At 47.6% G+C, this 15,962-nt stretch overlaps 1 protein-coding gene across 6 annotated transcripts in view; it reads left to right on the forward strand.

The window, feature by feature from the left end:
* Positions 1-3,567: 3,567 nt before the first annotated feature.
* Positions 3,568-15,962, forward strand: part of NAV2 (neuron navigator 2) — a 372,791-nt gene continuing 360,396 nt past the window's right edge. For all 6 annotated transcript variants that reach the window (XM_045557674.1, XM_045557675.1, XM_045557676.1 and 3 more), the window contains exon 1: positions 3,568-4,682. In XM_045557674.1, the coding sequence (XP_045413630.1) occupies positions 4,425-4,682 (258 nt within the window). In that variant the 5' untranslated portion in view covers positions 3,568-4,424. The remainder of the gene's footprint in view (positions 4,683-15,962) is intronic.

Below are 15,962 nucleotides of genomic sequence, written 5' to 3' on the forward strand. Positions count from 1 at the left end.
GAACTGTCCAAACTCTTAGCATGATTCAGTGGTCCTGAGAGCTTTGGTAATAAGTTTCAAATTGGCCTATCACTGACATTTGGGTGATTTCACAAGTTTAGAGCCAGAAGAACAAGAGAGAAGGGTTGTCAAGTCGGAATTTAAAATTGTGTGCTGTTAAAACTTTGCATATTTGTCCACAGTGAATATAATAAAAAAAAAGTTTTTTTAAATGAAAACCTGGGTAGTATATCCTTTCCAGAGCAGCTTGCCATACTCTTTAGCTACCAATGCTTGCCAAACATATTGATTTAAAATGACTTCTTTCATGTTAACACAGCATCCATGTGGAAGGAGTAAACTTATAGGCCATTTTTATAATTTGAGATGATCTTATTTAAGGAGGAAACATAATTATCTCATTTTCCACAGGGGGAAAAAATAGCTTCCTCCCCCCCTTGTCTGGTTAGGATGATAAATTATTTTGCTTTAAATAAAAAATAATGGAGGTTTATAGGAAAGATATAAACGGAGATTAAAAAAATTGTTCCAGGAAAGAGCAAATAAAATTATTAAAGGGATGAAGAGGAAAGGAAATTTGGATACAGACTAAAAGATTCACTTGTCTTCAACTGAAAGATCTTTCATCAAGAAAGATGAGGACTTATCAGACTTTAGTTGTATAAATCACACAGGGTTAAGGTAAATACTCATGTTTGCCAAATCCTAGAATGTTAGAAATAAGTATTTAACATAAAAAAGTGCTGTTTTGCATATTTGTGTGCATTTGAGAGTCTCAGAACCCAAAAAATTACCTTGGCAGCAAATATTATTTAAATAGGAAATCAAATACATATTATGTATGTCACTATTTCTGTTTCTGTACCCATGGCAGACATTATCAGTTGATCAGGCTGCTGTTTCCAACTAGGACAGATATACCTGCAGAATCCTTTTCAGCACAGTGTGACAGAAATTCAGTTAACTACAGATGGCCCTTGAGATGAAAGGCTTTTGCTGTCTGTGGTTTAACCTTACTACTCAAAGTGCCACCTCCAGATCACCAGTGTAAGCATCACATGACAACTTAGAAAGCAGAATCTCAGCCCCATTCTTTACTTACTGAATCTGAGCAAGATCCCCAGTGATGCTTGTGTATATTCAGGTTTAAAAAGGCCACTGAATACATGATAAATTCATTAGAGCAGAAATTCTCAAACTTTAGTATCACTGGGTTAAACACTGTTAAAACACAGATTGCTGGGCCCTGTCCCTGGACCTTTTGATTCAGTAGGTCTGGGGTGAGGTTTTCAAACAAGTTTCCAGGTAATGCTGCTGCTGCTCCAGGGAACCACACTTTGAGGACCCCTGTATCAGGGCCATAGGAATACTTTGGAGTATCTCCATGACCTTTAGAAGTTGAAGACTGCAATATCTTTCCACGACTCTTGTTTTATCTGTCAGAACCTGAATTCTGGGCAGGAGAGTCTCAAGGTTAATATAACATAACATTTATTATGGCCTTACGTTCCTAAATCTAAGAGGCAACCTCTGCTTCTAGGGAATTGACGCTAACATCATTCATTCAATAACAATTTGGGTAATACTGTCCACAGCATTATGCTCCATACTGAGAGAATTTAACAAAAGTTAAAACACACTTCCTAACTTCAAGAGGTTTATTCTCTACAAAGAAAATAAACACTTTAAATGATAAATAGCAGTTAAATGAAGACAACAGTACAGAAGATGGCATCACATGGCAAAGGGCAAAGTGTTAAGTAGTGACACAGACCACATGTGGTTTAATTGCAGAGAGAGGGAGGATAACTGAGGATAACAGGCTGTGCACATTTCACCCTAACTAGAGTAGAAAGTCGATATATAGAATGGGTGGAAGGTGGCCAGGCTAAGAAGCCACCTAATTTCTTAATGTTTCAGAGATTGTTTTAAAACTTTGAAGTTTTCTCTGGTCTGGTATCTTAGTTTGTACTACTATAACAAAAATGCCATAGACTGGGTGGCTAAACAACAAACCTTTATTTCTCACAGTTTTGGAGGCTGGAAATCTGAGATTAGGCACTGACATGGTCAGTTTCTTGGTGAGGGACCTCTTCCTTGTTCACAGAAGGCTGTCTTCTGGCTGCATCCTCACATGGCAGAGAGATCATCTCCCTCCTGTCTCTTCTAATAAGAGCACTAATCCCATAATGAGGGCCTCACTGGCATAACCTTATTACCTGCTAAAGATCCCATCTTTCAATATCATCACATTGGGGATGAGGGCTTTAAACACATGAATTTAAGGAGGACACAAACATTCAGTCCATAGCATCTGGATAATTACAAATCAATACTCTCAGCATTGTAGGTCAGACTATAAAGTGGGCATAAAGTGAAAACCTCTATCCCAGAGACAGAGAAGAGAGACAAATAGTTTATAAGCAGAGATGACTGGAGGGGGAAAGCAGTGGTAATTTAATAACAGGGAAAATAAAATCCATCTTTTGTTGGTCACCTACATTGCCAGGTACTTGTGCTAAATGCACCATCTCATTTAATCCAAACAACAACGCCTTAGGCAAATGTACTCAAGCCTCCACCTCACTCCATGGGAAACCAAAGCTTTATAAGGATGCGGGTAAGGTTAAAGAACTTGCCCAATGCAAATCCGGGCAGTTCTACAGGGTGGGGCTTCCTAATTCATAAATCGCGAGTCTGGCCTGCCCGGATCATCCCTCAGTTTCCCTCCAATTGTCATATACTTTGAGTCAGCGAGGAACCCGAAGAACAACCCAAAGAGAGGAATCCTGGAGTGAATTAAAGTCGAGGAACCTGCGGGGCCACTGTGTCGCAGGCGCGGACAGGGAGGGGCTCCTACAAGAGACGCAGCAAGGTTTGGCCAGAGCCCGGCGGGGTCACGGAGCCTCGCCTGGCTTCCTGCGGCCACTAATTACAGAGTCTCTGGTAGGTGGCGAGGAGGAGCTGTCTCGGGCGGGAGGCTTCCCTGAGTATTGTATTGGCCTATAAATACTTCAAATAGTTAAGTGAAATGTGCAGCCTTTGAAAGCTGGAGAGGAAGCCGTTGGGAGGCCCCCGACCCGCCGGGGAGAGCAGGCGGGGAAGGGGAGAAATGGCTGGCGCGTCTTCAGCGCGGGAGCCGAGGGACGGCCCTGCCCGAGTCAGACCCGGGCGGCGAGGCTGCGGGCGTGACTCCGGAAGACTCGAACCGTTACGGTGACCAGAGCAATTTGAAAAAGGAAACAAACTTCCTCCAAGCCGTGCCCGCGGGGCCCCGAGGCGGGCGTTTGCGTTCGAAAGGGCATTTTTCAAAAGGCTTCGTGGACGCGGGAGCGCCGGCCCGCCGGGCGGCGCGCGGCCGGAGCAGTGCCGCAGAGCGGCCGCCAGCCCGCTTTGTACTCGCGCCCAAGCGCGGCCCCAGAGTTTCGGCGGCGGCCGGGAGTTGAGGCCACGCCCCCTTTGCAGTGAGAGCCGCGGCCGCTGATTGGTGCGCCGCGGACCAATGGGCGCGCCGGGGCGGCCCGGGCTGTCAGCGCGCGCCGCAGCCGCGCCGGCCCCAGCCTGTCCTCCCCTGCGCGGAGCCCCGCAGCCAGCGCAGCCTTCCCGGGAAGCGCGGCGGCCGCTCGCGAGCGCAGCCCTGCCCAGCCTGCCAGCCGCGCGTCCCGGTGCCCGCGCCCCAAGGCCACAGCCTTGCTGCGCTATAGCGCACGGAGCATGTGCAGACCCGCAGGCGCTAAGGTGCTATCTGTCCGGGGGGCTTCTGGGCAGCGGTGACTTACTGTCACGCCAGAAGAGACCTTTCGGGGGCTCTCACCGAGCCTCTGCTGCGCTGCGGGTGACACTGCGGTGCTCGCGAGCAGGGCGGCAGCTGCCTCTCGGTGGAGACGTCTTGGGGCCCTTGCGCCCTGCCTCTTTCCTTCCTCCGCTGCTAGCTCCTTTCCTTTCTCGCCCGCTCGCTCCTTCTCTCGCCCGCTCGTACCCGCAGCCTCCGGAGCAGGACGCGTGCGTCCCCGCAGCCTGTCTCTTCCAAAGGGGCCTCCTCACTTCGGAGATGCAGTGACAAGTTAATATGGGCGTCCGAGCCTCGGTTTCCCAGGAGGAATATTGCAAGAGGCAGCCCCTGAGCGCCCAGAGCTCTTGAACAGGCTGCCCAGGAGGGGCGTGAGACCGGCTGCAGCATCCGTCTAGGTGGGACCCGCTGAGCGCGGTGACCAGTCCCTCACCCCATCCGGGCGCTCCGACGGCGCGCTCGCTCCACTGCTTCGAGCTCCCAGACTCGGGGATTTTTTTATTTTTTCGCCGCTGGTGGTGGGCGCCTCGTGGGCTGAGGCCCGGCGCCTGCTCTGCTGCCCGCGCTGCCTTTAGCGGTCGCCTCCGCCGCCGCTGCCAGGGACGTGCTGGGAAAGCCTAAGCCCCGGGAGAAGATGCCGGCCATCCTGGTCGCCTCCAAAATGAAGTCGGGACTGCCCAAACCCGTGCACAGCGCCGCGCCCATCCTGCACGTGCCCCCGGCCCGGGCCGGCCCCCAGCCCTGCTACCTCAAGTTGGGAAGCAAGGTGGAGGTGAGCAAGACCGCCTACCCCAGCCAGATCCCCCTGAAATCACAGGGGCTACAGGAGCCAGCGGGGGAGGGGCTCCCGCTGCGGAAGACCGGCTCGGTGGAAAACGGGTTCGATACCCAGGTGAGACGGTGCTATGTGCTGGGGCACTGTTCTGGGGGAGGAGTGAATACTTGGAGAGGGGCATGGCTGAAGGCGAGAAAGGGCTACCATGTGGGCGGGGAAGGGATCCATTTCCCTTAGTTTGGCAGATTGGAGGATGCGTGAGCAGCGTGGGCCGGCCAGTGGGTGTGGCCCGGGTGCCCGAGGTTTGCTTAAGGAGCTCTTTGAGCACTCGGGGTGCAGGCATGCCTGAGGCATCTTTCTGGTCAGGGGGGCACGGCCTGGGTGTTCTCAAAAAACGTGTGCAGCACTGGAAATGTCTGGTCCTGCATGTTGAGGTCTTGGCCCCACGAAAGCAGTATCTGCTGCCGCAGCTGTGCCTCTGTCGGTTCCGCAGAGGTTCTGTTCCCGACAAGGAAAGATCTGGGGCCCCGTTGGGTTCGACGCCCCCTGACCTGGCTGCAAGATCCAGGAGAGGGGGCTTAGGGGTGGCAGTGAACCTGCTCTCCCCTTGGCTTGAAGATCGTCTGTCCCTGCCGCATCCTTTGGGGTGACGGGATTCCAGACAAGGTGCTGGGACTGCGGTACTAGTGCACCAGCCGAGGCAGGCAACTGGAGACTCCTAGCGTCTTGGCTGGCTGTTGCGGTGGGGGTGGGGTGGGGGTAGCTGCCTCAGAATGGCGGCCGAAGCTAAGCCCCTCCTTCCTGGGTGGTAGATCCCGGTGTTTGTAGCTCCAGTGACTGGGGGTGGGGGTGGGGGTGGGAGATGGCTTGAAGAGAAGTGGTGACTTCTACCTTTCCAAACAGAGCCGGCATCACCCAATTTAGCTGGATGACAGGCCCTGGCCATGCTGTCTCTTTTACAGAAATTAGCAAGGGCCAATCAGGTTCTCTTGGCCTCCTGCCCTCCCTGCTGCATTTCCCCCTCTTCTGGTAGGAGGGAGGGGGAGGCACGCTGTATTTTCTTGGCAGTCAGTCAGCAGGGACTTTTGGGGACAGGCCGACCTGACGGGATGTGACTGTCCCGGTCAGGGGGGCGGGAAGCCAGAGGGGGAGGCGGTTTGGGGCTGGTGTCGGGGAAGTGGCAACAGACCATCTGACCTTTTTGGCACGTATTTCTCTGCTGACACTGTCTCCACCTTCTCCTGGAGCTTTCTCTGATCAGAGGCTAGAGCTCAACACATTCCTAGCCTTTCTGATGGGGGAACTGGAGCTGGAAGCTAATTGTAAGCAGACTTTTGGAACTCGGGGCTGGAGAAGGCCCTCAAAGCAGATTAAGCTCCCACACCAGGCTGATAAGCACGCCCCTTGCCGCTGCACTTGCTAAACATTTTTGGAAGCTGACAGGTTTGAGTGATGGTGTGTGGGAGGAAGGCAAGATTTCCTCCAGTGCTCCCGAGGCCTGCCTCTGCTAGGCTTTTGTGCTCTGCGTGTCTCCTGTTGTTAGCCGCAAGATTTGTCCAGCGGGCTCTGAAATGGGGGGTGAGCACCAGGGTAGCTCCTGCCGGGGTTTTCCCTTCATCCGAGGAGGTGGGGCTTACGGGGCACAGTGGGCAGTAAGTCGGGGTCAGAACAGTGACTCGGAAGGTGACACACAGCCTCCAGCCTGATGAGGAGGACCTGAGGAATGAGAAAGTCTGTGCTGGGATTGTTCATATCCAGGCAGCTGTTCTGCCTTTGCCCATTTGACCCTTCATTTAACAAGCATTGTTGGATGACTTGTGGTGGGCAGGCTTTGGAAAGGTGATTCATCACCCTCACCCTGAAAAAATGTTCTCCAGCTTCTCCCTGAGGGGCTGGCATGGTCCAGTTCCCTCGACTTTGCTTCCCTCTTTTGCCCCTGGCCCTCCCTCCCCAGAACCCCCTCGCCCCACTCCACCTCTCTCACCCTAAGTGGGTCCTTGTGCACTGACCATAAGCATAATTTGGATGGACCACTAAGGAAATTGGCCACTTTCCAGTGGACTCTCCTGGTTTTACCAGCTTTTTGCCCTCTCCTTGTCAGTGTCCAGGGGTCCTGGGGGCTCTTCTCTGGGACAGGTGGCAGATCCTTATTCACATGGCCCCACCCTGATATTAAAGTGACTTTGGCCAAAGGGATTTTGCCTTCTTTGGACACGGTTTCTCCTACACTGACCGACATGGTGCCCATTCACCCTCCAGAAAAGTCTCTTGGTTATTGTGTAAGGATTGTGTCTGAGTTGCCATCTGGTAGTTTCCAGGTCCAAAACCTGGTATTTATCAGTAGAAGATACTCAGGAAACAACTGAGTGACAAATCATATCTCAGGGCCTCTGACTCTCCTTTTACTCAGGGGATTTTTGGCAGGAGGCTGAATGGTACAGTGGCTGATAGCACAAGTTTTAAAGTCAGATGGGCATTGGTGATGTCCTGTGTTATATACTAGCTGGGTGATCTCATCGATTAACTTCTCCAAGCCTCAGTGTACCCATCAGTGAAATGGGCATTAGCAACCACAAGAATTGTTGTAAGCATTAAGAAAAATAACATATGAGAACCGTTTCCAGTACAGTGTCTAGCAAATAAGAAACACTTGATAAAATTAACTATGTTGCTAATCCAAGAGATAGGACATTTGAACCTAGATTTAGTAGCCTCTGAGTGAGAAAAGACACGACATATTCTCTCAAGCCCTTGGGAAGCTATCAATCTATTCACAAGGATTTATAGAGCATCTATCATATACCTAGTACAGTACCAGGCATGGTGGGAAGATGAGGGGAGGGCATGACCACTTGCTGAGTGCCTGGTGGGCCAGTCTCTTTACATATAATTTCATTTCACCTTCATAGGAACACTTAAAGCAGGTCTGAGACATCCATTTTCTATAACTATAACAATGATAATAATGACAAATCCTTATATAGTACCTACTATCTGCCAGGAATTGTTCTGAGGACTTTATATAAAATAACTTGTTTTATTCTTATAATAATCCAATGAGATAAGTGTTATTATCTCCATTTTATGCTAATGAAAACTGAGGCAAAGACCACTTTAGTAACCTTTGAGTAGCAGAGGTAGAATTAGAACTTGGACAGTGTGGCTCTGATCTCCTGGCCCTTACCCATGTGCTATACAGAGAGAACCACAGAGACTGCCTGAGAACTTGCAGGCCCTGGTTTCAATACCGTTGCCATAATCATTGCGCTAGATGACTAAGTGAGACTCGGCAAGGTATAGTCACTGGCTCCAGGTTGTCCAGTGTGGCGGAGCATGGAGTCCAGCTCAGGTTGGTCTGGCTTCAAGGCTTGCGGTCTTCCCACTCTTCACTGCTGCCCCCCTCCATCTTGCTGCGGCAGATCTACAGAGCAAACAGAACATGGCCTTTGCCTTGGGGACTTTATAGTCTAGTTGGGAGGAACAACTGATGTACCCAGTGCAACAGGGCACAACACAGGGGTGCTTGGGGCTGGGTGCCCAAGATCCTCGAAAGAAGGGAAGGGCCGTGAGGGCCTTGTAGAGGAGGCAGGAGATGGGCTGGGTTTCAGAGATGGGCAGGAGTGGCTGGTGGGGAGGAGAGGAAGTCAGAATGAGGTGACAGGGGAGAGTGAAGAGCAGGGTCATGCAGTAGTACAGAGCAGGAGTTGATGTCGCTGCCTGCAGAAAGTAATTGCTCTGGATCTGGCATCTTCCTTTAAAAAAAAAAGTGGTGAAGAGAAAGAACACAAAGGCTTTGCAGTTGAAGGATTGGATTTGCATGCTGGCTTCCTGGTGGATAGTCATGCTGAACGTGCAGGGTGATTGCAAGAAGCTGGGGAGAGGGTGTCAGTTAAGGACCTGGTTCATAACAGACCCTTGAGAAATGATAGGGATTAGCTTGGGGTTCAGAATATTCAACATAGTAGTCACAGGGGAAAGGAGGCAGTTCTCACACCTTGTTCTATTATGTAGCAACTCTCTTCAGCCAGTGACATCCCATTTGCCCCCAAACCCGCTCTCCATCTCCATCAAGTGTAAAAAGACCTAAGTTACCCAGCAAGTAGCTGTTAGGTGCAGCCCTGCCATCCTTACCCTGCCCCACCAAGCTCCTCACCTGTGTCTCTCCCACAAACCTACAGCTAGCTGGTTCTCAACCCCCAGTGGAGGAAACTGCTGTGCAGCCAGCACTTCTCTCCTGAAATCTCTTCCTGGGATTGAGATACCTGGGCCTTCCCCCACAAATGAATATTTAGAGCATATGCTCTGTTAACATGTGACTAAATTAGGACCATGTGCAAATAATTGTTTTAGGGACATGCTCCTTGTTAGTTTAGAATCCCTCTCCGGCCACCCTTCAGATATACAACACTCCTGAGCTATTTGAAGGGAGGTTAGCCTATTTTTAAGAAGCAGTTGCAGAAGAAAAAAAAATGTATATGTATAATACTTTGATATTTCCTGTTTTTAGGAGCTGGTGTTCAACTTGCACCTCCATTCTTTAAAAAAGTAATTAGAAGTGATTGAAATCCTCTGTGGGTGTTTTAGATGTTTAAAAAGAAAGCGTGGGGGAGGCCCCTGGGAAAAGAGCATAGCTCCAAGCTTACAACCTGCAGCAACTTTGCCCCATTGTGTTTTGATTAGAATCCTTGCTCCTCATCACAGTTGATTATGGATTTGATTAGTGCATTTTTCTGCTATTGTGTTATTCCCTTTCTTCTCTTCCTCAGTTCTTAGAGGAGAACGTATGGTGTGATTATCTGCCAACACGCAAGAATGTTTATAGTTCACGTATTATTGCTTATTTCATGGGTTCATTTTCTAAAGACACTTTAAGGGTGGTACTAGTGGCTTATTTAGGGTAACGTTACATGTGTATGTATCTGTATATAAATACATCTACTTCTGGATATGTGTATATATGCATATATACACACACACATACACAAATATATACACATAGAACAGCTTAAAGTATTGAACACATGTAAGCACACACACACATCAAAGGCAAGGCTGGAGGAGTTAAAGCCCAAATTCTAGCTTTCAGAATAGCTAGGTTTCCTTCCCACTTCTCACACTGTCTTCCTCCGTGACCAAGATTTGAAGCACCAGATCTGTGTCCCCTATTATTTACTTATAAGGCATAAGGGATGTAGCCTTCAGAGCGGTGTTTTAATTAGGCCTTAGTGAAGCTCCTGAAGGCTGCCTGGAAAAGCCAAATCACCCAGCGAGATTTTGGCTTAAGGTCAGAAATTCTTATTTCTCAGAATCGGCCTCAACAGCAGGGAAGGGAACATTTATGAAGCATCTGCTGTGTGCCAAGTAGTCTCTGGCACGCTTTATATATATATATGTATATATAATTTCATGTCAGACACAAGACACTAGGTAAAATGTAAAATGGTGTATGCATTTTATGAGGATGCTGAAGCCAAGGGAGGTTATCATTTGAGGCAGTTTTACATGGTAAGTTAGGCTTCACTGAGTGACAGGTCTGGGTTCAAATCCAGCCTTTGGGCAAATTTCATCTTTAATCCTCAGTTTCTTCTGAGAAGCAGCAATGGTGATGCTTATAGGTTGACTGTGAAGGTCCAGTGAGATACTATAGGTAGGTTGCTGAGCACAGTGTCTAGCTCAAACTAAGCAAGGAAAACATGGGATTGCCAATTTTTATTTCTCAAGGTCAGAGCCATGTTTGGAAACCACATCTGCGTCATTCTAAGCCCATATTCTGTCCAGCCTACCTCTCTGCCTCCCAAGTGCATGACTGATTACATGGAAGGACAGATGTATTACCATGAAAGCAGAGAGCATGGCAAGGTTTTAGTTAGATGAATGGGGAGCAAGAGTAAATTAAGAACAATGTCATCCAAAGGGGTCATATCTAGAGTTGTTCATTGAAACCTCCATGTTTTGATCCCTGACATGCCATCTTTATACCCATAACCAAGCTGAGGGATCTTCTACAAACCAAACTTGTGGGAAGCCTCCTTTGTACACCCATTCTGAGCTGGCATGGTAGAGGTGGTTGAGTTCTGGCCAATCTGATGGCCCAGCCCAGGACAGGACCAAGAATGGAACAGTCCCATTGATTGTGCTTCTTAATGGCTCCTTATTGTTCTGAGGGCCGAAGGAGGAAAGTCCTTTTTCCCACAGCTGGCATGGTTGTAGTGGGAGCTGAACCTTGTAATCAGTTGGTCATTAAGTTGCCACAGGACATGGCCAGTGGCCCAGTGGTGTTTTACCAATAACCACAGGGGCAAGTTCAATGCCTATTCTGTCCCTTGGGCATGTTGTTCAAAGAGCTGGACAATGTGTTCCTAGAATGTCTTGGGCAGAATGGGCCATGTGATTTTGGGAACAAAACTTAGTTAGGCTTTTGTGCTTTAGTCTACACAAGACAATACTGAATGACACAAAGGTTTTTGCAGGAACCCCAAGTCGCCCACACAGAACTAGAAAATGACTTATTGCCCCTTTTCCCAAGGAAAACAGATCCTGTCTTGTGTTTTGCAAACAATGGCCCCCAGCCTCAGAATATTTTGTCTCTTTTCCCATTTGAAACCTTAATACCTTCAGAGATTTTTGGATTATTCCAACTTCTCCTCTCATCTTGGTGGGAGAGAAGATAGGGTAGAAAATGTCGGCTTAGTTAATTATGAGCCCACCTCCCAGGGTTCTTCTGGGGCCTTTGAACAAAATCAATTACTCAGAGCAATGTGACACATTGAAAATAATTATAATAATAGTCACTGATACAGATTGAGCACAGCCTCTGTACTAGAATCATGCATGCACAGCACCAGATATGTGCCATTTCACTGGATCCTCACAGCATCCCAGGTAGATGCTTTTTCCTGAAGAGAACTAGAAATGACAGCTCTGGGACTCAGCAACTTTGATTTTGTTCTGTCTCTTTGGTCACTTTGCTACATGACCTTCAACAAATCACTGTCTTTTTAAGCTTCAGTTACCTCACCTATAAAATGGGGAGGATAATACCTGCTCTTACCCTCATTGAAGAGTTATTATGAAGATTAATACAGGCAATTATGGTGAACAAGGCACCTGTTTCAGCATCTTGCCCCTTAACTACTCTTTGAGAGAGGTTTAAGCTACTTTTCCAAGTAGCACAGCTGATAAGTGGTAGACCCAGAATTTGAACTCATATCTTTTTGACCTTCAAAGTCAAGGTACTCAAATACCCAGTGTGAAAGCACTTTAAAATATCTGAGGTGTTATAATACTGAGTCAAAGTAAATTGTTTTAAAATTTCCTTTAGCTTGGTACATATACTATTTGACTCTTCTCTTCTGCCCCAGAGTTTGGAAATATTGAAAATATTCCATCAATATTAAATAAAGTTGCTGAAGAATATTGGTTAAACCCTTGTGAGATATGTAAAATTTCAAGTCCTCTGAGGTCATAAGGCCCACTAAGTGTTATCACTGAGTATAACTGGAAGGGCTGATTCTATAATAGACAGAGGAAGGGGGAAAATGAGGAATTTGGTTAAAAAATCAGTTGTCAGTATGAGGAAGCAATCAGATAAATTCAGATTATGAATCATTCTTTAAGGCAACAGGCCTGGGATCTTTAAAACTGTCAATATCATGAAAGACCAAATAAATTTAAAAACGGGTGAAGGACTCTTCCAGAAAAGGGTTCCAGAGAGCTATGACAACCAAATCAAATGAGAGATCCTTTACTAGATCTTGGATAAGCAAAACCATAAATGCTACAAAGATCATTTTGGAGACAAATGGATATATTTAAATGTAGATTTTATATTATAGAGTATTATTCTATCAGTGTTAATAGTATTGGGGTTAAGTAAAAAATGCCCCTTTTTTTGAGAGACATATACTGGAATATTAGAAGTAAAGTGTCTGCAGAGAGAAGGAGAAAGTACATGTAAAATGTTAACAAATGGTGAATCTAGGTGAAGCCATATGTGCAATTCTCTCAACTTTTCTGTAGGTTTGAAATGTTTCAAAACAAAATGTTGGGAAACAAAACAAGGCCTGGCTGAATAGTAAATGTTACCAATGCTCTTGATATCTATGGTGTACCCCTGAGAACATAAATGAAATGGGGGTGTGTGTGTGTGTGTGTGAAGTCACAATAGCCTGGCTCAGTTTGTTTCACTAGGTTTAGGATCCTCATCTCCTTTCTGTTGTTGCATGAAAATCATGGCTTAATTCCGTGTTCTTTCATGAGAATGGTTGCTGACATTTTGCAGAAATCAATCACAAGATCCAGTTTCATTTGGTAATCTTTTGTAAAATCTAAGATGTTTCCAAGCTTTCACATGTAAAAGAAATTTTTTTAAATGAAGAAATGTAAAAAAAAAATTAAAACCTCTAGTTTGGGCACTGAGAAGGTAAGGAGTGTGAATAGAAGCAAACTTTTCTCTTTTGCCTGGCTGAATCCTCCCATCCTTTACTTATTCAAATTCAGGCTTAGTGTCACCTCCTCCAGGAAGCCTTCTGCCACTATCGTGGTCTGGGTATGGTATCTCTTTTATGTGTTCCCTTGACCTGACTGCTCTGTAGCCCCCCCTTCGCTTGGACTGTGATTGCTTATTTTGCTAGAGCATGACTTCCCTGAGGTCAGGGATGTGTATGTCTTGAATCCTGCTGGTACAGGTCTGCACACAGTAGGTTTTTAGTTAATATTTGCAGAAAAAAAGAGTGGGTGGAGATAAAAGAGAGAATTGGAAAACAGGAGTAAGTAGATATTGAGCACAAGCTGTGTTTTTAAAGCTGTGGCTACACCATGTAGATCCTGCAGAACTGTCTCTTGGGATGTGAACTGAGAAGGTCGTGTGATGGTGGGTGGCCACACATGGGAGACACAGAGAATGCAACCTGAACACCAGCTGCGGCCAGGGTCAAAGCCCTCCAACACCAGGTCTTAGGGAAACTGGCCTGGTCTGGTAGAGTAGAAGGTGGAGGCAGGTTCCTTCACACAAGGCTGTTTATGATGCCCAAACTGTCTGGCTGTTGCAAAGGCAGATCTGTCAGGATGTGATAATGGCAGTGCAGAGGACTGGAGAGTTTGAGGGGGAGAGAACATCATGGGCTTAGGCAAGTTTTGGCAGATTCCCCCAGCCACCACCTTGGAAGGAGGACCTGAGAAGGGTTCTGAAGGGTTTGGGTTGCTTAGGAAAAGCGGAAGGTTTAGGAAATCCTAGGGTAGGACAGAGCTTCCAGGAATGATGATTACAGCAACCATTTATTTGTGTGCCATTTCCATGCATAATCTCATTTAATCCTCATGCTAACTTTCTGAGACGATATCATTGATCCTATTGTACCAATAAGGAGAAAAATAGGAGTCAGTGATGAGACGAGCCTGAGAGGGGAACTGGGGCTCGTTGGGTTACATAGCTGGTATGGATAGTGGCAGGATTTAAACTGGAGTCTTTCTGATCCCAAAACTTGTGCTCTTAACCAGTAATTGGTGGGGGCCCGAGTCCCGTACTGAGCTGCTGCTTAGACCATCAAGCCAGCAAACCGTATCCCTCTTGGAGCCTGCTTCCTGTCTTCCTGCTCTTGGCCTCCTCACTGCTTCCCTCTCGTCAGGGTCTTCTGTGCCTAGGCCAGCCTATTGCCAGGGGCTCTGTGTTTATAGGATGAGGAGCCCCATTTGGCTTTTGCCCACATCCCGTTGCAATCTGGGCAGGATCTCCTTGTCCCACCACTGTGGCTGCTGTCCCCCAGGTCCTGCCTAACAGCTGGCAGGACCTCTTTCCTGTCCTCCTGCCACATGCCTCTTGGCTGCAGCTCTGCAGACAGTCCCCATTTCATGCTGATTTGCTTTGATTCTTTTCAGACCTGGGAGTGACGCATGTTTACGTCAAAATGTGTGGGCCGCAAGTGTCCCAGAGACATCAGACCTTCCGGTGCGCAGACTTTGGTTGTTAGCTGTCTCTAGACAGAGGAAGGCAAGCCCTGGAGGGAAAACTCCATTTAGGTGACAAAACCAGATTCACAATAACCAGGCTTCTTGGGATGTCTGCCCGGTGATCTGTATGTCTAAGGACTAGAGACTCGGGACCTTTGAGGAGACCTACGAGGCCATCTGTTCCCACAGCTGCATTGTACAACAGGGAAACAATGGCCCAGAGAGAGGAGTGACTTGCCTCTGGTCACCCAACTCCAAGGGACAGAGTGAAACCTGGAACACAGGCTTCCTGACTTGGGGCCAGAGTTCTTTCCACCTCAGAGATCAGATCTTCTGCCCTGAAGGGCCTGGTGGTTTAAAGATTGGAACCAGTCCCCTATTCTTTTTCCCCTCCTTCTACCAAGTAGTTAAAATGAGTGTCCTTAATTCCTTCGTATGAGAAAGTTTTGCATTTGGCTCAATGAATCAGAAAACCAGGATCTCTTTTGTAGATGGTGTAATTGTGACAATAGGCCACCATGGAACACCGCCCATAGGCCAGACACTTTACATACATCATCTCCTTTTGGCTTCACACAATTCAGTAAGGCTGGTGGCATTTCATCCATTTTCTGTATGAGGCTCAGAGGAGGTCAGTAACTTGACCAAGACCACACAGAGCCAGTATTGGAACCCTCTGATTTCAAGTCCATGCTCTTTATGCCTTAGACTCCCCAAGCTGGAAGCCAGAAAGACCTGGGTTAAGATCCTACCTCCTCATTTATTTACTGGGTGTCTCACTTCCCCAGGGCTAGTATGGGGCCTGGAAAACAGTTGGCACTCAAGAAATATTGTTGAACTGCCCCTTGGATAACTCCACCCTGCCAGAGCTCAGTTTCCCCAAGAAGGGTATGGCATTTCAATGGGTTGTGCAGGTTAAAGCAGTGCAGAGTAGATAAGAGCACTGTTATTTACCGCGTACTTACTATGTGCTGGGTACTCCTCTAAGCATTTTATGTGGGTTTTTCCATTTAAGCATCACAAAAGTAGTAATCTCTAAGGTGGGTACTCTTGCGGTTGTCTAAGTCACACACTCAGTAAGTGGACGAGCCAGGCCTGAAACTCAGGGACTGCAAAGCCTGCTTCCTTCCCCACTGCATGGCCCTCCCTTGGTGCAGCTGCTGACTAAACCCAAGTCCAGTAGAGGGTGGTGAACAGAGACACATATAACTTAGGGCCCAGAGAGGCAAAACAACTTGTTTAAGGTCCTCCAGCAAGTGAGAGGGAGTAAAACCCACCAAAGACCAGCAAAGACTTGCCTTCTAAAGTAACCTGGGGCTCTGTTCTTGAAAAGGTGCTCCCTCTGTAATGGGGAAGGACACATTGTTTAGTCCCAGAAGGTACTCCTACACCGCAGATGGTCCCCAGGAATCCCGACTGCCTGCAGGACTCTGTGGCTTTCCCTTTTGG

This window comes from Lemur catta, chromosome 7 (genome assembly GCF_020740605.2).
Source record: "Lemur catta isolate mLemCat1 chromosome 7, mLemCat1.pri, whole genome shotgun sequence".
Taxonomy (NCBI): domain Eukaryota; kingdom Metazoa; phylum Chordata; class Mammalia; order Primates; family Lemuridae; genus Lemur; species Lemur catta.